The sequence below is a fragment of the Crassostrea angulata genome, chromosome 9 (genome assembly GCF_025612915.1).
Source record: "Crassostrea angulata isolate pt1a10 chromosome 9, ASM2561291v2, whole genome shotgun sequence".
NCBI classification, from domain to species: Eukaryota; Metazoa; Mollusca; class Bivalvia; order Ostreida; family Ostreidae; genus Magallana; species Magallana angulata.
The window spans coordinates 11,186,097-11,209,288 of record NC_069119.1 but is presented as its reverse complement, the minus strand read 5'-3'; the positions used below and the strand labels follow the sequence as shown (position 1 = coordinate 11,209,288).

The following is a 23,192-nucleotide window of genomic DNA, read 5'->3' as shown; positions in this document are numbered from 1 at the left end:
AACAGAATGAGAATATGTTCAATGGCATGGTGCAACTGACAGAAAAACTTTTTTTTTATGTTCAGTGCCTTAAACATCTATGTTTTAATGGACATTAAGACATGTTACATGTTATATCTTAAATGAATGATTTTAACAAGATGCTTATTATCATATATTGTTCCGAGGGAGCATCTAAGCAAACATGTACAAATTGTCAATAAAGTGATTTACTTAAACATTGAAAGATACAGTCTCATAACTGCATCGGTGTGTGCATACAAATTGAGAAACGCGCGTTATAAAAATTGTATGTACACATCGCTGCAGTTATGAGACTGTATCTTTAAAAAAATGATTTAATGCTTATATTAACATTTATTTAACCTCCTGCCTTGTCTGCAAATGTGATGTATACCTTAAAATTCCAATTTATTCCTTAGGGCAAATTCATGTATATGGAAGAGCCACTTTAGCAGCTCCAAGCGTGAACTTTGATTTTCGCTTATGACATTTTACAGCGTTCAACGTTTGTGACGTCAGAATAAAACTCGTTTTAACCTTTGAGTATCGTGTGTGTGTTACAGTGTTTTAACTGTCGTAGCTTTCAACACACTTTACAAGCAAAAAATATGTGGAATGTTAATATTATATAATACTAAAAATTTATTCTGCAATTTTAAGTGTCAATTTCGTAATATCTTTATTCGTGATCTAAAAGCATTGAAGATGTTTAAAAGGCAATTGAAATGAAGACATTGTATCATTTCACTGTCACGCGATTGAAGCTTTTATTTCTTACATATGTCAAATGTGATGTATATGATACCTATTTTGTTCTTTTAAAGATATTAAATAACCAGGCTGCTTTACCTTTATTGGAATATAAAATTGACAAAAGAATTATCGTGTATAATTGTCCAGACCACAAGTTGAAAACACTACTTTTAACTCCTAGCACCGATCTTAGTCCAGGGTTTATACTGTTAAGGGACCAAACCCCCACCAAAAGGACAACAGCAGAGGAAGGTAAACGACTTATGAACATTATGCACTTATTTTATTAGAATTAAAGTAGCAAAAAGAAAATATTTAAAAATATATGTATTTTTGCAGGAATAACGATTTTTATAGTAATAAAACGTTATAAAGAAAATGACTGAATAAATTCATTTGAAATCTAGTGTTTAGGTTCAAAATATAAAAAAAAACATTTATCTACAACATTGGTGTGTGTAATGTTATTGTACAATAAGTGAAATCAGAAATTTATTACCAAATCTAAATTTCAACCAACATATATCATGATATATACTCAATATAATAAGTGGTACAATGTGTAAAAATAATATTTCAAAATGCATTTAAAAAATGTTAGATTTTTTTAATACTGAAAATAAAATGAAACATTAATTCTCGTAATACTTTGATACCAGAATATAATCTCTAGTCTTATTGTTAGCTTTAATTAAGTGGACCTATATATCGTCCTATTTAGCATGCGGTTATGCATATATAGACTTACCCCCTTCTCCTAACAAAAAAAAATTGTTTACTAAAATCTAAAATAATTTTGCGTTTTACATCAAGGTCATGCTTATGTATTCTGTAAATTTAATTTTCAGGCATAATCATGAACTTGCATAATAAAAATAATTGTATTGATAAGAAATGTACGTTCTAAAAAGCAGCCAGAATGGAATAAAAATCTTAGTCTTTTCGGTTTTCCAGAGACTTTTAGTTGCGCAACTTTTAACGTGCAATTCACAATTACGTCACAAATAGGAACTTTAATTCAGGTTATTGGGAAAGATCAAATGACGAGCAGGACAGTTGGTTGGAAAAAGTAACACAACACAAAGACCCTTTAAGAAAAATTATGATAATACCCTATAAACATTAGATTTTGTGGTGGCTCGAATTTCGTGGAATTCGTGGGTACCTATTATTCACGAATTAACATTTTTCACGAATTAATAAATTAAGTCAGTAAAGTCATATTTCGATTTGTAGGTATACGAGAATACACGAAAGTACGTCCCCACGAACCTGTAAAATTTTAGAAATCCACAAAAATTGGCCCCAACGAATTTTAATGATCTCAGAGTGAGCTTTTTTTTTCTCTAAAATATTCAATTTTTTACGTTGCATACATTTTTTTTAGGCAATAAAATTTCGGACCTAATCAACACACACTTTACTACTTGCGATATTCGAATGATGTATCATAATGAATGTAACACGTGGAGACTGTTCGAAGTGTTGTTTACCGTATTTTAATCAATGATTAACGTTTGCATTACTGAATCAGTAATTTGTTTACTTAAAGACGACGGACCCATTTCATTTCTACTTTAATTTAGTGATTTTCATGAACTTTTACATCAGTTGGAGTTACAATGATATATCGAAATCAAAACGTAAGAAAAATCGAACTAGATTTTTAGCATGGAACATTTCAAAAAATGTCGTCTTACCTTTTTTTCAATTGAACACAATGAGGAAAAGCGTTTTTGTGAGAGAGAAAATAATAATTAAAAAATCTGTAATAGATTTTCTATTCTCAAACCAATTTGATACTTCTATGATGATTTTGAATTATATCATGTAAAAATGACCGTGTAATCGAGTTCGTTTTTACGAGGGCACTTACCAAAGTGCAGTGTGTTGTTATTTTTTTCAAATTTTCAGAAAAAATCTACATCATTTCTAGGTTGATTTATAAAACAAAACAACTATTTGAGTGTGCTAATCATTTTTTATGAAATAAATTCTTTATACCTTAAGCATATGGATGGGTTTCATTATTTTCAATGAGAGAATCGAAGCGGATCGGGATGTAAATAATTTGTTTGCTGGTTTAAACTCCATCTATGTAGATGGTTATAAATAAAAACTCGCTGCAGTACTGTGACACTTCTTTAGATGCATGTTAAATAATGTTGAAAAGCGCATTTTAATATGTTTAAATTATGAAAAAATGACAATAACAAACCGTGAACAATCTCAAAAATCCATTAAACGAAATACAAATTCAAAGCAGAGCAACACGGACCTCCAAATAGATAGAAGTAGGATCAGATGCCTAGGAGGAGTAAGCATCCACTGCTGACAGGTCACACCCGCTGTGTGCTCTTTGTCGTAATCGGGAAAAGTCTGTAGACAATTAGGTGATAAATCATGGTCTAACAAATAGTATAAAAATGTCAGTCAGCATGCGACCCAGTGGAAGATTGAATTTGCTGATAAGGTCGTTTTATTGACCAGAGAACTTACAAATAGATGACTTCATACGAAACTGTTGATAGTCCTCTTTTATCAACTTGTTTGTCAGTAGCTTAAAAACTGTTCATATATCAAGTTCAGCCACTATTTGTACTAGATAAAGTGTGTATTGATGACATAGAACAGTTATACTTTGCGTCATAGGCAATTTTTCATTGTGGTTAAGTGATTGTGACGTAATATTGAGAATTCGATGTTCCTAACAATCACTCTCTTTAGGTGCGCGATATATTTGCGCAAAGCAAATTAGGTTCGTCGTCCTTAAACGATTTATGAACACAAGAAAAGATTGTGGCTATTCGCAGATAATATTCGCGCAGTTAGTATTGCTGGATATACTTGGATATACTAATCTTATATATCAATTGTTTTCATTATTTGTTGCCTTGTTGATCTTTCGCTATAGAGAAAGTTGTTTTAGTGATATGAGAGATGTTTGCTATTTCAATTTAAAGTTTCAAAACCAGTCAGATTCAATTAAATCAGGCAGTATAGTATAATAAAGTTTCAAATGGAAAGGAAAACAAATCTTGAGTTCTCTTTCAATCATCCCGTTTTTTTTAAAAAGAAAGGTTTATTCTATAATTTTTTTAATCTTTCAGGATGTGCTTGTGCTGAGCCCTATCTAGGAAGAGAGTCGAGAACCAGACCGTGTTGTCTGGTAATAAAGAAGTCAAGGTCAAAATGGCAGTTTATTAAGTTTTAAGACTTGAAAAATATGCGATTAAGGACGGAGTCTTTTTATATATATGTTGCATTGATCAATTTTCGAAATGTTCGTGCAAACAAAAAGAAAATATGTATTTAGGAAGTAATGATACATTTAAGTTGACCATCTTATTTTCAGAGCAAGTTCAGATTCAGGTCATTATATTTAAAGGTGTAAGGTAAAAGGAGATGTGCTCTATCACTTTATAACTTTTTTTTAAAGAAATGTTTCCCTTTAAGAAATATTTTCAAAATATGATAGTTCTAAATTAAAAAAGAATATATAAAATTTTGATTAGTTTAGGTTGGTCCATTTTTAAAGTCTTTTATAGATTTTTAAGATTTTTTTCACGTATTATGAAGATTCTTTATAAAGATATTACTCGAAAAAAAAAGCGAACATTAGATGTAGAAGAAATCACAACATATTTTACAAAATATTATTCTCATGTCTTTGTATAGATAGCAAGGTTAAGGCTTATTTGAGTTTAAGTATGTAAGTGCTTTGAAATGCATATCTTATAAACAAGATTGTATAATAGAGAAAATACAATCAAGATACATGTTTTAATGTTGACAATTATTAGCCCAAAAATTGCACTTTAACAAAGAGCAAGAAAGAGATGAGAGCAAGGCTTAACATCCTTTACCTCCAGTTGTCAGGATTAAAAGGGTAAGGCGGATCAACATACTTACTACTAGTCAAGGTGTATTGCAATTTTAAAATAATACATGTCTGGGTGTATTCCTTTTTTTGTCTTTAATTAAAATTGCTTCCGATTTTACATAATTGAAAATAAAACCAAAACATGGATACTGTTTTCATTTGTCATCTTTTATTTTATTCTTGTGAAATATAAATATAAGGTACAATTAAGTCCACAGTTTCATATATTTTTTCCTTTGAAATATTTAGAACATAGCAACAAGAAACTTTGATATATCAAGAAGTACCTTGTGGGCAAATGGTGTCATTCCGTACCAGAACGCTTCTGATTCATTTGGTATATATCTATTCTTCATTTCCTTAGATACATATATGAGACATCTTCCCAAGTCAAGAGTTTCTAATCCACACCTCTCCTCACAAACTTTTGACAGATTTAGCGACAAAACCTAAACTGTTGCTTATTTTCATTGGTTCCAAGGGTAAAGCTTTAATTAAATGAAAATATGGCTCTCATAATCAAATACGTCGTGCAAAAAAACAAATGGCTGCCTCCATAATTGGAGGCATGTGCCAACTGTGTTGGGGTCTGTTACCTCTAAAATACCCGCAATTGATTTTCTTATACGTATTCAAGGTTTTGAGACAACTGACAGAAGTTCTTAATGACAGCCCCGTCCAAATGACAGATATTCACTATATTTGTGTTATATACGAGGGTTGTCCCAAAATAGCGTACACAAGTGACGTTATTCAGTTAATTGAAGACACAGGAAGATGAAACTTGTGCCACAAAGGGTTAAAGTAATTTGCATTAAAAATATGTTTTGAAATCAAATACTGTTTAAGATTAAATTAGTAAAATAAAAGGTAGGATTAGAAATAAGACATGTGGCGCAATGTCAGAAGCAAAAGGTTAAAATTTAAATAATTAAATGAAAATTGCAAGGAAAAGCACTTTTCGAATAAAAAAATTCAAATGAAAAAAAACTTTTAAACTTGTTCATAATTATATTATAAATGTTTTGGCTGTAACGAAAGTTTTAAAGATTCTATAGCGCCTTTTATGACAAGTTGAATTGTTCAGTTGTAGTAAAAAGACGACGTCGCCGTTTAAGGTGGAGCACTGGTAACTGATAAAATTTTATAAAAACCTTGAAACAAATCCTTAGCGCCTATTTAAGTAAAAAGAATTGACAAAATTGCTTAGAAATGCATTTTATGAATTATAAGTTTAGCAACATTGAAAATATTCGGACAAGAATGATGACAATAGGTGAAAAAAGATATCCGGACCGATAAAACTGGACGCCAAAATGTTGAATGACGCAACTTGGTAAGACGGACGTTAGACAACAAGTAATACAGGGGATAGTTTGTACATAGAAACAATTAAGAAAACAAAACTAGAAATGTATATCGAATGTACATTCAGAACATATGTTCTAAGAAAATATTATTTTTCGAATGTTATTAAAAACGATGTGGAAGATTTAGTAACAACGTAAAGACTAAATATTTTCGACGTTGCACATTGCGCCGCCTGGAAAAACTTGTCGTTACTAATTATTCATTTTCTCAAGAAATAAATGAAGTTAATATTTGAAATTTTTAGTATTTTTGCCAAATGGTCATGGAACAAAACATAGTAGTGTAATGAAATTTCAGTGGTCAGATTTTAAGTTATGTGTTCTGTCCACGCTATTTTGGGACAACTCTCGTATGTTTCAACGAACTTAGATAAAATTGACTTTGAATTTAAAAAAATAAATTAAACGTATTAGCCTTCATATTACAAGAATTACGTTACAAAAATACTGTAACAAAACCATCGCCGAGGGCAGTAAATACGTCAGTATCAACACAGGCTTCACCTGGAATTTCCTTGCGTGTGGTTACATGTACCAACGAAAATATTGCCACCCCAACAAAATGTATAACCCCCACCAAAATGACACTTCTCCACACTCCAACCCCACGAAAAATCAAAGGTGCATATTCTTGGGATTCGAACAGTATTGGAGGAATGAAAGCAAAGGTACGCTTATAGATGATTTAAATATATCAGCTATAAGTAGGTATAGTTTAAGGATCGCAAATTTTAATTATATTAAACAATATGTATTTTAATTGGTATATTTATGTTAATTTATAGGTATCATACAAAGGACAAAATGACAGGAAAGTTCGGACTAAAATAAAGACAGAAGGGGTTGTATAGTATGATGGTGGGAATTGTCAGAGGCAAAAAACCAGAAGTAATTCTGAATAAACTGATGAATGTTAAAAACTTTAGAGAGAAGGCAGTGAAAGTTCTTTCAAAGTGCGTGAAAGAAGAATGTAAACTTCTTTGTAGTAAAAACAATCCTTTAATTCTGGGCAGTACCACTGAGGATATACATTCGACTGATTTTTTAAAAATTGCAAATGAACTAAAAGAGAAGGCACCGGTCTTCTCCCAGATGCTGAAGGATACTATGAACACCACCAAGCCTGTAGGTTTGGTGTCTTCAGCAGCAGTCATTTTGCACCACAGAAACCACAATATGTCACTTATTCGCCATGTTGTAGGCCAGCTATTGGACTATGGTGGAGCCACTGATAAAGTATGTGCATTTATTGAATTATTCTTATTAGTATCACCTGCATTCATAGGTTAAATACTTTAAAAAATCGATCCCTAAACAAACCCATATTTTAACTACAATCATTTCTATTTGTTTTTCAACAAAAATTAATGCTCCCTGCATAAAAACAAATCATATTCAGGACACATACATTTTATTTAGGATATGCATTACTCGCTGGAATGATCATCAAAACAGCTAGTATACATTTGAATACTCAAAGTAATTTTGTTTGTTTAAATTATATCACCCTTCCTCGTAGGTTTTATATTTTGAAAGTAGTTAAACATACATGTATAAGATTAAAACTCTGAACAGCCTAAGTATAAAAACATTTAATGTACCCAAGGTAATTTTAAACAAAAACACCGTGCCTGTCATTGTTTACCTTATCAAATTGCATTTAGATTAGATGTATTAATGAATATTATTGCAAATACGTATTTAATACATGATATACATTTCATTTCATATCAGACTCAGACAATAGATTTGCTGAGATGCCTTGGATTTTCTGTGGGTTGTTCAGCTACTCACAAGAAGCAGGTTTCACTGATTGACATTGAGAAGAAGAAGACTGAGAACACACTTCTATGTCAGGTGCATCAATCGATTCTTCAGTTTAACAAGAAGAAACACAAAGAAATGGTATTTGCACTCCATGAAAAAGAAGCGACTGATATTTCCAATTATTTTGCAGTCTCCAGTCAATTGCAATGTATATGTTCTAGTGTGATAATGCACTTATACTTTGACATGAACTTTTCAACTGCCTACGTCAGTGACACAGCCACTGTTACGTCAACTATGTCATGCTACACAAAAGATTCATGCAATTATTTATGTAGATCTACAGTCCCACAAGCTTGCCACCTTCCGCCACCTAATATATTCACTAAAGTTGGGTTGGCACAATGTCTTGCTGTGTCTAAGTGCTCAAACTTTGAGGTAGATCCAAATCGTGGTGTTGCCCAGTCAAATGACAAGTCCACAGTGCTCTATGGGAAGAAGTACATTTCTCAAATTGAAAGTCAGTTAAAAGAGTCAGAAATTCAGCCCCCGTTCGATATAATTGGTGATAATTTGGACTTTCTTAAATCGACCTCTTCGATGACAAAAGAAAAACAAAGAAAAATGTATCAATGGTTTATCTTAGTTGGTTTGCAACGAAGAGTGCTAGATTCAACTATGTTTGATGTTAAACCCAAGCACGACATTCTATCACTACCAAATCATTCATTTTTACCCAATGCCCAAGACATCAATATTTTGGAAAGAAACATGAACCATCATATATTGAAGGTTATCACAAGACATGTAAAATGCTTAAAGTCTTTTGCTCATTGCGTTCCAAAACACATCGAACATCCTTTCATGGAGGAAACCTCCAAGAGGTCAACTCATGCTATACTTGATTTGCTGGACAAAAATCAAAATTTTCATGACGACACAATAAGCATATTGGAGCACATACATCAGAAGTATATAACACAAAATCTTTGGGGGAAAACAGAAAGGAAAGTATTTGGTGGGGATGTGCTTACCAATGAGCGAGCATACACAGCACAACTCGATATGCAGAACTGTGACACCGATTTTTACAAACTGGGAGGATTAATTCATAGACCAGAAGGCCTTCACAGAATGATGAACTTTTTGCTGGTATCCCCAATCCTTATATCCTTGAAAAATGATTTTAATATTCATTTTTAAACAAGATAGTAGGAGTCTTAAGTTTAATATTAAAAAAATACGACGAATTAAAAAAAAGTGTCCACCACAAATATAAGTGATTCCACAGTCAAAATGCTGATTTCGTTTTGAAAACAGATGCTGCGGGATGATGGTAGTTAAGCCACCACTTTTTCTTCAAACACTGCACTTTAAGTTATATTAATGCATTATATACAATATACCCCAGTGTTATGCAATGCCTATGGTGCTTCAGTTCAGTTTGCATGAAATTCAAGATTGCATATTGTTTAGAGATTAAATTTTACTAGCTAGCAGTTGAAACGAAACATATTTGTAAGGTTTAAAATTTCAATTTTACTGTAAAAGAATTAACTGTTTATTTTTTCTTTGGCACATCAATCATAAAAAAGTAAAATATGATGCATTACGTTTTCTACAAGCATGATTTTATATCAGAACATGTATATCAAGGGTATTATTTAATATTATTGCAATTTATTTTAAGTAACCTTATAATGTTTTGATAATTGATCTTGTATTTTCTTGACTAGTTTATATACCAAGAGTTTTACAAACCCTCCTCCTCATTTGAACAAGGAACTCTCTATCACCTTCGAAATGTCATTCACAGAGAAGATGTTACTGGAAAAGATGAAGTTGTTAGAGCATACAGGTACATACTGTAAAACGAGAAAATATGGCGCACTACAAATTTTAGCACCTTTGGCGCAACTGTCTCTGAGCGCTAAAATTAATAGTGCGCCAACAATTTTCCATATGTATTAAATTTCTTCAAGTTGCAAAACAATAACGTCAGTCCATTTTAAGGCTATATAGAAGTGTTTATTTAAATATCAGATGCTGTCGGTTCTGTTTGTTTAAACAATTACACAGGTAAACGGTATGGGTTATCGGGTATAAGCGCCTAAACATGGATTAATTAATTCAGTTTTAATTGCTTTTTAATATCTCTTATTAGCACCTTGAACATTGGGCTTCTCCCCAAGCCACCTCCATTTAGCGCCTCGAGGTGAAAATGTGATTAAGCGTGGCGATCGTTAACGCTGACAATACATGATTGATCATAATTTCTTTGATCTCTGATTAGATGATATAAAGATAACAAGACGATACCTATTTTTTTGTGTTCTTTTTTAATGTAAAATTACTGTGAAAAAGATTTTCTCATGGTGATCGAAACTCATGGTAAATGTAGCATTCGATTTTCACTTTTTGTTTCGGGACTCTTTCAGTGTTATCCAAGTCAACATGTTAAATTCAAAGTCCGATAACTCAAATTTGTTTACCAACAAAAATTACACATCATCGCCAATAAATGAAGTTTTCATATCTATCTACGATTTACACAAAAGTAAGTGTATTGTTCTCAACGACAGTTTACCTTGCATGCGAGATAGAAATCAAAGTCGTTGTGTTCACGTGCTTTAGTGAACACAGAACTTAATTTTGGGCGTAATCGTTTATCAAACAACAGCATTTTTTGTATTCTTTTTAAAGAAAAGATGCATGCGCTAAAATATAATTGCGCTTATGTACGGGCACTTTCGTTTGCGCTAAAATACGTTTGCGCCAAATTGTCTCGTTTTACAGTATGTTAATTGTTCTAATTTTATCAACTTAAGAAGATAAACGCAGATAATTGTTTCCTCAGTTTTGGGATTTTTTTTTTGATTTTGTGTGTGCATTTTTTTTTGGGGGGGGGGGGGTACATGTATACTGCAAATTATATCTTATTCATGCAGTTATACATCTATAAAATCCAAATAATTTTTCATAGAGCTCATTACGCTTTTGTGGAGGATGCTTTGGATGCATTTATACTTGGGGCCACAATGGATGTTATGGGACTGAATGACCTAAATGGATCTCCTCAACAGTGGAACCCAAGCATTTTATCATTGTATTCAAATAAGAAGCAGCTATCATGGCTTAGAAATCTGGCTGAAACAGTGATCAACAAACATATCAACTTGCAAGGTTAACTTGTTTTTATTAAATGAATTTTGGTATCGGTGGAATACATAGTAACTGCATGATCATAATTATATTGCTTAAAATGTAACCCCATTGAAACTTGTACACTGTACATGTAAAAGTGTGATTCCCTTTTCTTTTAATGAATTTGACATTCTAATAAGCAAGGAAAACCAAATATGACTAACATATGCTTTTTGTGATGAATAAAGCACATGATTTACTAGCTAATTGTTCATATTTTACATTTCAGTCTTTTGGTTTTTGTAATTCTGACTTACTTCATGATAATCACCATAATAAAAGAAGAAATTAATATCACCACTACAATTTAAATCAAAAACATTACCATATAACCATACAAATCAAGGATTATTCAATAATATATTTTTGTTTTACTTTGATAAAGACTTTGTCTAAGAGACACATACATGTATGGATACGTTTCAGGCATTATAATAATCATGATTATGTTTGGTTAACATTTATTTTTGTTTTGATTAAACTTTTTAATTTTTTTACTCCCAGGAACAACCCATCTTCAAGATTTGGTTGAAGAAGCTGCTAAGCTAGATTCACAAAATGATATGTTACATAGCATGTTTGATGCCGCCATTAATCAGTATATATGCACATGTCAGAAAAAATACAGCAAAATTGGACACTTTAAACGCCATCTAGAGAAAGAACACAATTGGCATTTCCCTACTGCAGCACCAAAAGAACCAAAAAAGGAGGACAAGGTTGCAGTATGGCGGTCGTCGTTTATGAAAGCTGCTCTTATCTTAAGGGATACATGTGATGCTTATGAAATGGGCGACGGAAACCGAATATTTTTGAACGCAAAATTTGAAATGCTGTATGCAAATGTTGCCGGACATACCAAGTATCAGCTTTGGCTGTGGAGAATGATGGCATATGAGCAGGCCATCTTAACACCTAAGCAAGCATTTGAATACAAATGGAATACAACAGCAAATCTTAATGGAACTATTGATGGAAACATTCCAAATGACACCTTGGTGGACATTTGTGTTCAGCTAGTAAAGAAGAAAATAAAAGAGCAGGATTCAAACTTTACCTTTGATAGTGCCAAGAATACAGCATTATCATGTCAAATTCAAGATGAGCTGAGAGAGAGTAATAGACATCAGGTTTCGATAACACCCTTTGGTAAATCAAGAACCAAGGCTCGTAAATCTTCTGACATAAATTTAATGCTGACGGAGTTGATGGCAGGGAATATCTTTAAAAACATTCAAGGGCGACAGTTTAAAAATTTCAAAAACATGAAAGATGTTTTTGAAAAGGTAAACTTACATAAACTGTACATTTGGATAAGTAAACAAAAGAAGAGAGCATCGTATGAAATGATGTAAAAGTTATTTATTAGTTATACATTGTGAATGTGGGTAATCAATTGATATGAACTGAGAATTCATTAAACGTATCAACATAAAGAGCAATAAATTAAAGCTAGTTTCTGACTTGTTACAGTTCTTTTTATGTATTTTTAGTAGAATTTTAGAAAGTTTGCACAGCGATTTAACTTTAAAAAATACATTTTTGAGAAAAGCTTTTTCAAGTAAATCATATTATCACTAGAATAATTTCGGCAGAAAATATTTCTGAACTATTTATGTTTAATCTTTAATTTACATTATGTAACAAATTCTACTTGCATTAGGTAGGCTAGTTAAGTGTGATTAATAATTTACAAAACATAAGATTAAATCTGTGAAATTTAGTTATCTTTTATCAAAATAATCTTTAATAATCTTATTATCAAATCATCTTTTATTAAATTTTAATGAATATACACAACTTAATACATTACTTGAAGTCGGTTTCAGGGTCTGATGATTAATGTATCATGATAACATCGAATAAATCATTAAAAACCGTAATCACTTGATCAGCAGTGTCGAGAAGCCAGATTGTTCTATATCCCATCACATTCCTTGTTGTAAATATTCTGTTACAAATGTCAGTAATGCACTCAATAGTTTCTACACTTTGCAATTGTTGACAATTAACTAAGGTAAATTCTTTGTAAAGCTAATGCTTGAGAGTAATCTTATTTTCATCAGTCACATTACGTGTCCTCTTCTTGTGGCTCAATTGTAATAAATACAGGAAGAGATAGCCGAGGACAGTCTAAACATTTGCAGGTATTTAACAAAAATCACAACATTCATGCAAGTGTTCAAAATCTATGAATGAGCGTTATATGCTTGACAAAAATTGTTTCTTCCGTACTGATCCTCTGATTTAACCAATATAAGAACGCTGTTGTCTTTTTTTTAAAATGTCCATTATGATTTTTGTACAACATCATTTCAACAGAGAATTCACCATCTCTTCCCGCCCTGTCTATTTGCTGTACTAGTGTGCTAAGGTCACTTGGAGGTCTATAGGGAAGAACATTATGCAGGCCTTTAAATTTTACGCCCATTCCTGCAGCATTGCATTTGAATTTATAAGGACTCTTATTTTGCCATCTTCATGTACTGACTCCATATCAATGCAAATGTTTCCTTGATGTGCTCTGTGGTTTTTCTGTGGAACATTTGTACTAAAGAAGCATCACATTTCCTTCTGAACATCGTGTGGACAACATCGTAGTCTTTAATGCCTTCGCAAAATATCACAATTCAATGTGCATTTTCCCCTTGAAAATAGTCACTAATGTCAGAATAATTTTTTTTTTTTACACATTTAACATAAATTTTGATGTTTAGTCTGTCAGGACTGTCAATTTGTACTATGTGATTATCACAGAAACATGATTGTTTCAGGATTTGTTCCTTTTTGACGGACTTGCAGTTGCTGTTAGAGAGAGAGTAGAAGAATGTTCAAACTTGGAGACCTCAATTCGCCGATCTTTGAGAAATTCTCCCCAAGAACATCAACAAAATCCCTTTTCTCACCAATATAAAATACATAATAGCAATTACAGTCAGTACTCGTCGACTGAATTATTTCATTATTAATTTATTTGCCAAATTACTCAATTTTTCAGCACACACCGTTGCAGTTATGAGGCAATATCTTTCATGAAATAATGATTCAATGCTTTGATAGTTTATACTCTTACCTGACACGATATTATTGGCAGGTGTTAGATATTTTTATTTCAAATTCAATAACTAATAAAGTTTTAATGATGAAATGCTCGGCATGAATATTCCTATAAGGGTATTCTACATTGTATTATCATAGAATCAATTGTATGTATACTGTTAAGAAAACACTAGTAGTCTTTTTATATATGTACACTGACATTGATAAATTATGTTGGCGTCATCAATAGCTGTCAACTTAAGTCGTTGAGAAAATTCGGGATATCAAAATATTTCTCTCCATTTGTCGTTTATAACTAACACTTCAGGATTCCCAAAGACGAACTGATAATACCCCCTCGTATCGTCGTCTATACTGCAGTCTTTCATTCCAATATATATGTTGCTCTCAAACCTAGACTAGATGGTCTATTCATCTACTCTTTCATGATGTTTAGAAGTGGGGATATTACATTACACATACTCGACTCGCCAACGATAATTTGAGAACTTTTGTAAAAGGTTAAGCACTTACCGTTCGCAAACGTCCTGTCCAGCCGATAAGCCCTTTATCCAACGAATTTGATTTTCTGTCAGTTGGATCTGAAAAAAAGAGTTATCTATCTCTGATATTTTTACACTGATATTTTTCATTGTGAATACCATTTTTGTGTCTCATTTCATGCTTATTATTAAATATATTTGAATCCTTTACACGTGTTTTCGTTTACATTGAAACTGGAAGAAAGGTACTTGTTATTATGAAACTAACGTAAATATTTGACAAAGTGATTGAGACTTGATATAAATTTCTAGAACATTTTCATTATTACGGAGAATTGGATTTAGACTATGAAAACTGACAGATTTGAGACTGACTTTGCCTTAGCGACTAGAAACGTAAGAATATCATGGAACTCTTGGTATAAATAAAAGTAATTACCACTATACGATTACATTGGTGCCCTGACGTTACAATAACTACTATACGATTAAATTGGTGCCATGACGTTACATTTACCACTATACGATTACATTGGTGCCGTGACGTTACAATTACAACTATACGATTACATTGGTGCCGTGACGTTACAATAACCACTCTACGCTTACATCGGTGCTGTGACTTAACCCTGGAACCGACAGGCAAGTTCCTACCAATGAACGATAATAGAATTATTTGGGCATATATTTTTGTGTTGTTGGCTATTTTGATGTCCAGACAGAGCATTATTTTGACATGTTACTCTAACCTTATAGTAAGCCCTTACGGAAGAGTCACCTGGGGCGATCAGGTGATGGCACTTCAAGTAAACAATGACGATTTGAATGCAGCTGCACGTGGACAATATGACTTGAGACAAACTTCTGAAATGGAAGTGTTTTTGAGAGAGCATTTAATTTATTTACTGACAAATCTCCCTCAGTTTCTCCCCTACCTAGTGAATAGGACACTGACAAATACAGAGGTACATCCATCTCAGAAGTGACAGCATTAAACGATAGTGTTTTGACGACCACATTAATACGACTTGTCCTTCTTTGGTAAATGCTGTAACTAGCATTTCAGGATTTTTACACAAAAATCATCAACAATCTAGCTTGCCAATCTATTCAAACAGTTTTCAGTCGTGACAAATTTTCAAATTCACAAACTATAGTTAGTACCCCTCAGTTTAGCAATTTTAAACCGGAACCCCCTGTTAGAAGGTCATCCTTTATGCCCAAACGTGAAAAAGAACCTGGCAAGTTTGACGGAGGAAGTGTGGAGTGGTAAGGTTTTTTGTTCAATTTGAACATGTCATTATGGAATAGGTGGGCAGTTCACGAAAAAGCGCAACAATTCGTTATGTGTTTAAGAGGTTCGGCACAAAGATACTTGGCGATTTGACTTACAACGATTTGAATAATTATGATTTACTGAAATCTGTTTAGTCCTGCAGAAAGATTTATTTTCTTATAGGTTTGAATTTAGAAACAGAAGGAGACAAAAGGCAGGAATCTGCCTCTGACTATGCATTGCATAGATTGAGTTGATGGGCCTCTTCCGAGGTTCCCCACTCTTTCAAAGAAAGCATGTTTCACCATAAGTCTTTAGATGGTGCAATAGCTCTGGCTACGGAATATGAGACTTTTGAAGGTTCGTGCCCAAATTACATTAATAAAACCAGAAGAGACTTTTGAATCTGGGGTTAGAACAGTTTGTGCAAAAGTAAGTAAAGAAAACTCTTTGGAAATGTTTTGAGTAAAACAAATTCAGATATTAGTAAACTTGTTGAGACAATGCAGGGATGTTTGGGAAAAAAATTAGATCTTGATCATTGATTTCCGTAGTCAGAGGGGATCTTTTTATCCTCGTGGAAGAGGTTTTGGTAGAGGTCGTGGTCGAGGGTTCTCCAGAAATATGTATGATGTTGACTGTTACATAAGTCATGCAAAAGGTCATCTTTCTTACGACTGGCTTGGAAACTAGAAAACAGATAAGGATGGTAAGCAAAACCCAAAGTCGGACTCGTTAAACTAGTTCTTGTTCTTGAGGCCGAAAGTACAACCAAGATCCACGTTCAAGATGGCCATGTTTTTCAATTAAACAGCATTGTAAGATAAGTCATGTCTCTTTGCAGAGGTGAAAATTAATGGTGTTAAATGACATTTTTGATTGACACCAGTTCGGCAGTCAGTATTTTGTCATCCAAAACATTTGAATAACTTGAGAACGCACATACACAGTTAGGGAGTGTATTCAATACACTGACAGCTGCTTATCAAAACCTATGGAAAAAGCCCATTGTCATTTCAGCTCGGAAACATTGACATCACTCAAGATTTCATAATAGCTGACATATATGATTTGCAAGGAATTTTAGGATTTGAGTTTTTAGAAAATAATGACATTGCCGTGCACGTAGCTAAATCATATCTTGAACATAGAGACAAGTTTGTTGAACTTTTTAAAGTATTCAATAACATCGTGTCCAGAATTAATATCAGTGAATCTTTGACAATTCCCCAAATTCTTTAACAACAATAATTGGGAAGTTAGATTCATTTTTGACAGAAGATGCTGAGAACATGATTTTTGAGCCCAACAATTTGGATGACGTAGGTGTTATGTCTAGATTGCTTCTCAAAACAAATCAAACATCATTTTCGATACCGATTAAAAACATTTTAGAAGACCTCATCACACTCTTTGAAAATTGTCAACAATGTTATACAGTGAATTCAATTCTAAAAAACTCTGAAATTGTTAGTCAGTCTTCAGACAAAGTTGTCACAGATCTTTTGAAATATATTTTTGAGAATATATCAAAGTTCCTTACTGAAAGTCAGATTGAACAAATCATAGATTTACAGATAGCATATCAAGACATTTTTATGAGTCCTGATGGAAAACTAGGTAGAACTGGTCTTGTTAAACATACCATTGACACAGGCGATGCTCGTCCCACTAAACTTCCTCCTAGAAGACATTCTGTAAAACAAGAAGAAATAGTTGACAATGAAATTGACAAAATGTTAGATGACGATATCATACAACCTAGTTCTGGACCTTGTGCTAGTTCTATTTTGTTAGTGAAAAAGAAAAATGGTCTAATTAGTTTTTGCATAGATTACAGAAAATTAAATGTTGAAGTTAAAAAGCATGCTTATCCACTCCCTAGAACTGATGTTTGGAAGCACTGTCGGGGTTAAAGTTCATGTGTACTCTTGATTTAGCATCTGGTTATTGGCAACAGGAAGTTGATATTAAAGATAAAGAAAAATCTGCATTTGCATCTCATAGAGGATTGTTTCAATTGAAAGTCACACCTTTTGGTTTATCTAATGCCCCTTCATGCTTTGAAAGACTTATGGAGTTAATGTTGCTTGGACTTCAATGGGAACATTGTTTATGTTACCTTGACGACATCATAGTCTTTAAGAGAAACTTTTGACGAGACACTTCAGAATTAGAAACTTGTAATTGACAGACCTCGAGAAACTAATTTGATTTTGAAGCCTAAAAAATGTTTTTTATTTCAAACTGAAGTTCTTTTCTTTGGTATGAAGAATGTCAAAAAACTTTTGAACTTTTGAAACAAAAAAATTGAATATACCTTCATTTTGAGTTATCCACATAAAGAAGGAAAATTTATACTAGATACAGTTGCTTGTCTTTATGACATTGGTGCAGTTCTTTCTCAAATTCAAATTGAAAATTGTGAAGAAATTTAAAAAGTAATAGCATATGCATATGCAAGTAAAACTCTATCAAAAAGTGAGCAAAAATATTGTAAAACATACAGAGAGCTTTTAGCAGTTAATGGTTTTGTCAAGCATTTCAAACACTTTTTATATAGAAACAACTTTTTGATTTGAACAGATCATGCTTCACTTATTTGGCTAAGAAATTTCAAGAATCCAGAGGGTATGCTTGCTAGGTGGATTTCAAATTTGTCCCGTATGCCCTATCCTTACTGTAAACGATTTGACTGTCCCGAATGTAAATCTCGTTCATCATCTTGTCATGCAGCTGCAAAAACAGATAAGAATGATATCATATTATTGATTTCAGTGGCTTCTATTCAAAATGACATGCAAGATGATTATCCAGACTGTCACCAATCTAACAGGTTAGACACATGGTCTAATGACAACCAACTGGAAATGCAAAGAAATGACCCAATTTTGTCAAAATTCATTACTTAAAAACAGATTATGACACAAAACTTGGAAATGAAGTTATTGAAATTGCCATTTAGAACTTAGATTACTTGTGACAAAATGGGATTGATTTGTTTTTGATAATGAACTACTTAAGTACAAGTGGCACAAACAAGACACTGTTCATCTGTTATTAGTTGCCCCTCAAATTATTAGAAAAAAAGAATTTTTGAAGAGTGACATTGTCAAAAATATTCAGGTCATTTAGGGAGAGATAGAGTTTGCAAATCTGTTAAAAAAAGATTTTGATGTAGGAAGATTGTGCAAAGAATATGATAATTGTGCAAGAGGTAAACCTGGTCCTGGTTTTGCCAAGTCCCCTTCACAACAATCTTAATTGGTTTGCCTTTAGACAAAATTTGAATTGATAGTGTGGGTCCTTGCCCTATTACAGACAATGGGAATGAATATATCATAGTTCTTTCAGATTATTTTTCAAAATGGGTTGAAGCATATGCGGTTCTAAATCACACGGCTCTAACAGTGGCAGATACACTTGTAACCGAATTTTTCTGTAGATTTGGCACGCCAAAAGAAATACATACTGACCAAGGAAGAGAATTTGAAAGTGAACTTTTTAAATGTATTTGTGAAAAATTGGGAATTAAGAAAACTCGTAGTTGTAGTTACAGACCTCAATCTTCATGATTAGTTGAATGTTTTAATGCCACATAACAGAAAATGCCCTAATTTTTAGTTTAGTCAACGAATCAAGAAATGACTTGGACGATCATTTACCCTATGTTATATTGGCCTATAGAGCCACGACTCACGACAGTACTCATTGTTCTCCCAATTTGTTGATGACTGGTAGGGAAATGAATTTACTAATTGATGTTATGACAGGTACTTGTCCAATTCAATACGTCGAATGGGTTAAATCTGCAATAAATCAAGCTTTTGAGGCATGAATTCGTCAAAAGAAATATTACGATGGAAGGTTAAATCCCAGAGAATTTAAGAGTGGGGATCTGCTCTGAAGGTGGTATCCCCACTAGGGCAAACCTGAAATTGGGCTTCGGTTGGATATGCGGTTCATATGGTTCAGAAAAGGAATTCGTGTTTGTTGATTTGTAAATATGTAGTACTTTGGCATTTAAAATATCTTGGAATTTGTTGTAATACAAGCTATTTTTCATTAATGCCGAATTTTTCATCAGTCAGTATAGACATCAGTTACTTTAAAATTTTGGTTTTCTTATTTAAATTTTTATTTTTGATTATTTTTTTTATGTATTACAAAACTATTGGAATTTGTCAGGTTAATTGAGAGAATTTTTATGTGTGGAAAGAAAAGTGTGAGATACTGTTTAGATTAGTAGTTCGTTCTCTTGACAATAAGTTTCATAAATGTCAAGTTAAGTACAGGTTCGAATCCATTTGGGAATTGATTGTGGTTGAATTAAAATATAAGTGGAGCAGGCTTGGGGCGAATTACATTGTAAAGTAATGCATTGCATTACCATTACTTCATGAATTTGGGCATTAAATTACCATTACCATTACTTGATTTTCTTGAAGTAATGCATTACATTACCATTACATGAGTAAAGTAATGCATTACCATTACCATTACTTTGTTTTAAAGAAGTAAAGCTAATAAAGAGTTTTTGCAAATGTTTCAAATATAAAACACTCTTTAACATATCTACAGGTTCATGTTCAGTATCAGGTTCAAATTCAATGACTGTACATACAAGAGTCATTCTTTATTTGCTCAATATATAATAATCTTGTGGCATTATGAACAACACATTACATAAGTAAAAAGACATTTGGCATGATACAATGTCAGATATGATATAGAGACACTGAATTCGTGCATAATAGAAACAATTTATGGAATAATGTTGCAGTTATAAAAAAGCTAAATAGAGATATTTCCCCAGATAACACAAATCTTTATAATTTTGGACACTTACCGTAATTGTATTTATTTATAGACAGAGGGGTTTTCACAGTTATATTTCTTAATATATTTTAATCGAATTCCTTTATGCTGAGGACACTTTAAGACAAAAGATTGCTGTTGCACTTTATGATCAAAGTTTCAAAGGTTTCATCTTTTAACTGCATGCATCCTATTAGTTTGAAAATCTTCCCAGCTATACTAAATAAACGTTATACAGGTGCAGTGGAAGCTGGGACTGAAAGATTGTTTGACAATCTTTATCTTAGGATAAATTAAGTGAAAAGATAGAAAAAATGCATGAATCTTGTATTTTCTGTCAGTCAAAACTAATGTACTTAATATACATGTACAACAGAGAGAGAGAGAGAGAGAGAGAGAGAGAGAGAGAGAGAGAGAGAGAGAGAGAAATTATTTTCAAATGTGTTATAATATTGGAAGTGATTTTGATTTGCAGTGGACAGTGCATTCATTTTGCCCTTAAAAGTGCATGTCTGTCCCCTATTCTATTGGGACATGGCATGGGGAAGGGGATTGGGGTGTTTAGCACTTCTTATAACAATAGATTGTTTTGATACTTAGGTTATCCTGGGGGCATAGTGTGTTGTTGACACATCTTTATTGAAGTGCAAACTAATTGGAGTAAATTGTTTATTAAATGATTTAAAACTCTTAAAAACAACACTCATAAAAATGTTATGAAAGTACTGTGTTGTTATATCTAGTAATATAAACAATTAAAAAATGAAATTTTATTTTTAATTTTTATTTTAACTAAAACTTTTTTATTTCAAGAATTATTTCTTTCTTCTTTATAATAAAGTTAATCAAATTCAATTTCAGCTATTCATTTATTCATCACATTTTTTAAAGTGAACATGCATAAATAAGCATAGTAATGCAAAGTAATGCCATGTAATGCCAGCATTACACTAGATTTTTGAAAGTAATTCATTACATTACCATTACTTGTAATGCTAATTTTGTGGCATTACACATTACACTACTGGCTCTAAAAAGTACTGAAAGTGCCATTTTTTACTGATAATTTCTGATATTTACTGATATTGTACTGTTAGTGCTGAGAATTGCTGATATTTACTGATAATTTTACTGCTGTTACTGATAATTGCTGTTGGTTCTGATATTTACTGATATTTACTGATGCTTTTGCTGTGAGCTCTGATAATTACTGATATTTACTGTTGGTACTGAGAATTGCTGATAATTACTGAGAATTACAGGCAGGGGATTTTTAAGAGATTTATTCTAATTACTGTAACATGCAAATTATATTTATTTAAAATTATCGGTAAACAAATACCGGGTATTTTTTAAAAAGAAATATGTAAGATCTAACTTAAGTTTTATCAACAGTAACTTCTTTTTTACAACCAAAAAAATTAGATTTGATAATTCTTCTTATAATCTGCTTATTTATTTCAATGCATATTTTTTTCTGTTTGTTCTTGTTCTAAGTTTTATTATAGCTGATTAACACAATTCAGCACATAAATAAATGAATGTAGAAATTGCAGAATTGCTATTAATATATCCCATCCCCGTGCGCCAATCCACTCGATACTACAGTGTTACATTGTATATATAGAACAATCCATAGTAAAAAAAATATGAAGATGTAATCGATAAACATCTATTTAATGATTCTACATTTTGAGCGATCAACTCTTTAATTGAACCGTGTTAAATATTTATAATTATAAACTTAAGATGTTTTAATCCCGGCCATAATCACTAATTTTGTTTTCAAAATAAAATCAAACACTTTTGTTTCACATTGTATTTCCCGGCCATTTATATTTGTTTATTCTGAGGCTGCAAGACATATACACAGGTGGTCAATTTTCACACCTTGCCGCGGTCACTCTGTCGTGTATATATTCTGAGCGCTGGCTGTTAGTTCTGAGGGTTTTCTTGATCCCAGACATACAAAAGAATCTTTTCAGCGACTGCCAGACATATACACAGGTGGTCAATTTTCACACCTTGCCGTGGTCACCCTGTCGTGTGTATAGTCTGAGTGCTCTCTGTTAGTTCTGAGGTTTTTCTTAATCCCAGACATACAAAATATTTTTTTTCTGTTTGCTTTTAGGCGTGGAGATTAAATATCTAAGCGTTCATAGATTAAGGAAAATCAGTTAAATTGTGTGTCTTATTTTCAAAATTATATAGCTGCTGGTCATATAACCGCATACAAGTGCATGAATAAAGTATTAATGAGAGAGAGAGAGAGAGAGAGAGAGGTTTTCAATCAAATCGCTGTTGCAATCGGTGGTTATGATACTGTAATGGGACATAATCATCCTGATGCCTTTCTGCATTGACGCCTCAAAATACGTTATAATAGATTATCTAAGAGAGAGAGAGAGAGAGAGAGAGAGAGAGAGAGAGAGAGAGAGAGAGAGAGAGAGAGAGAGAGAATTAAAGCATAATAAGCCGTAACACTTTTTCACTATATTAAGCTGGTGTTCTTTGTACAGTAGTCTTAGAAAAGTTTACACTCGAAATCTGTGTTTGAAATGGCGGTTGTGATGCTG

The 23,192-nt window shown here is 32.5% G+C and overlaps 1 protein-coding gene across 10 annotated transcripts; it reads left to right on the top strand.

The window, feature by feature from the left end:
• The first annotated feature begins 3,818 nt into the window (after window positions 1-3,818).
• On the top strand, window positions 3,819-12,430 carry LOC128164304 (uncharacterized). 10 transcript variants are annotated; one of them, XM_052828086.1, is made up of 9 exons: window positions 3,819-3,925; window positions 4,560-4,645; window positions 4,889-4,976; window positions 6,439-6,677; window positions 6,795-7,245; window positions 7,744-8,928; window positions 9,513-9,634; window positions 10,760-10,959; window positions 11,485-12,430. In XM_052828086.1, the coding sequence occupies exons 5-9, from the start codon at window positions 6,862-6,864 to the stop codon at window positions 12,333-12,335; spliced, it is 2,742 nt and encodes a 913-aa protein (XP_052684046.1). In that variant the 5' UTR covers window positions 3,819-3,925; window positions 4,560-4,645; window positions 4,889-4,976; window positions 6,439-6,677; window positions 6,795-6,861; the 3' UTR covers window positions 12,336-12,430. The 10 variants fall into 10 exon arrangements, with proteins under 10 accessions (XP_052684046.1, XP_052684047.1, XP_052684049.1 ...); XM_052828087.1 differs by lacking the exon at window positions 4,889-4,976 and having other exon boundaries at window positions 5,004-6,677; XM_052828089.1 differs by lacking the exon at window positions 6,439-6,677.
• Window positions 12,431-23,192: the final 10,762 nt, after the last annotated feature.

Coding starts and splice junctions, on each gene's coding strand:
- LOC128164304 (XM_052828090.1), top strand. CDS start 6,862: ATGATGGTGGGAATTGTCAGAGGCAAAAAACCAGAAGTAATTCTGAAT. Junction 8,929..9,512: donor GAATGATGAACTTTTTGCTG/GTATCCCCAATC, acceptor TTTCTTGACTAG/TTTATATACCAAGAGTTTTA. Junction 10,960..11,484: donor CAAACATATCAACTTGCAAG/GTTAACTTGTTT, acceptor TTTTACTCCCAG/GAACAACCCATCTTCAAGAT.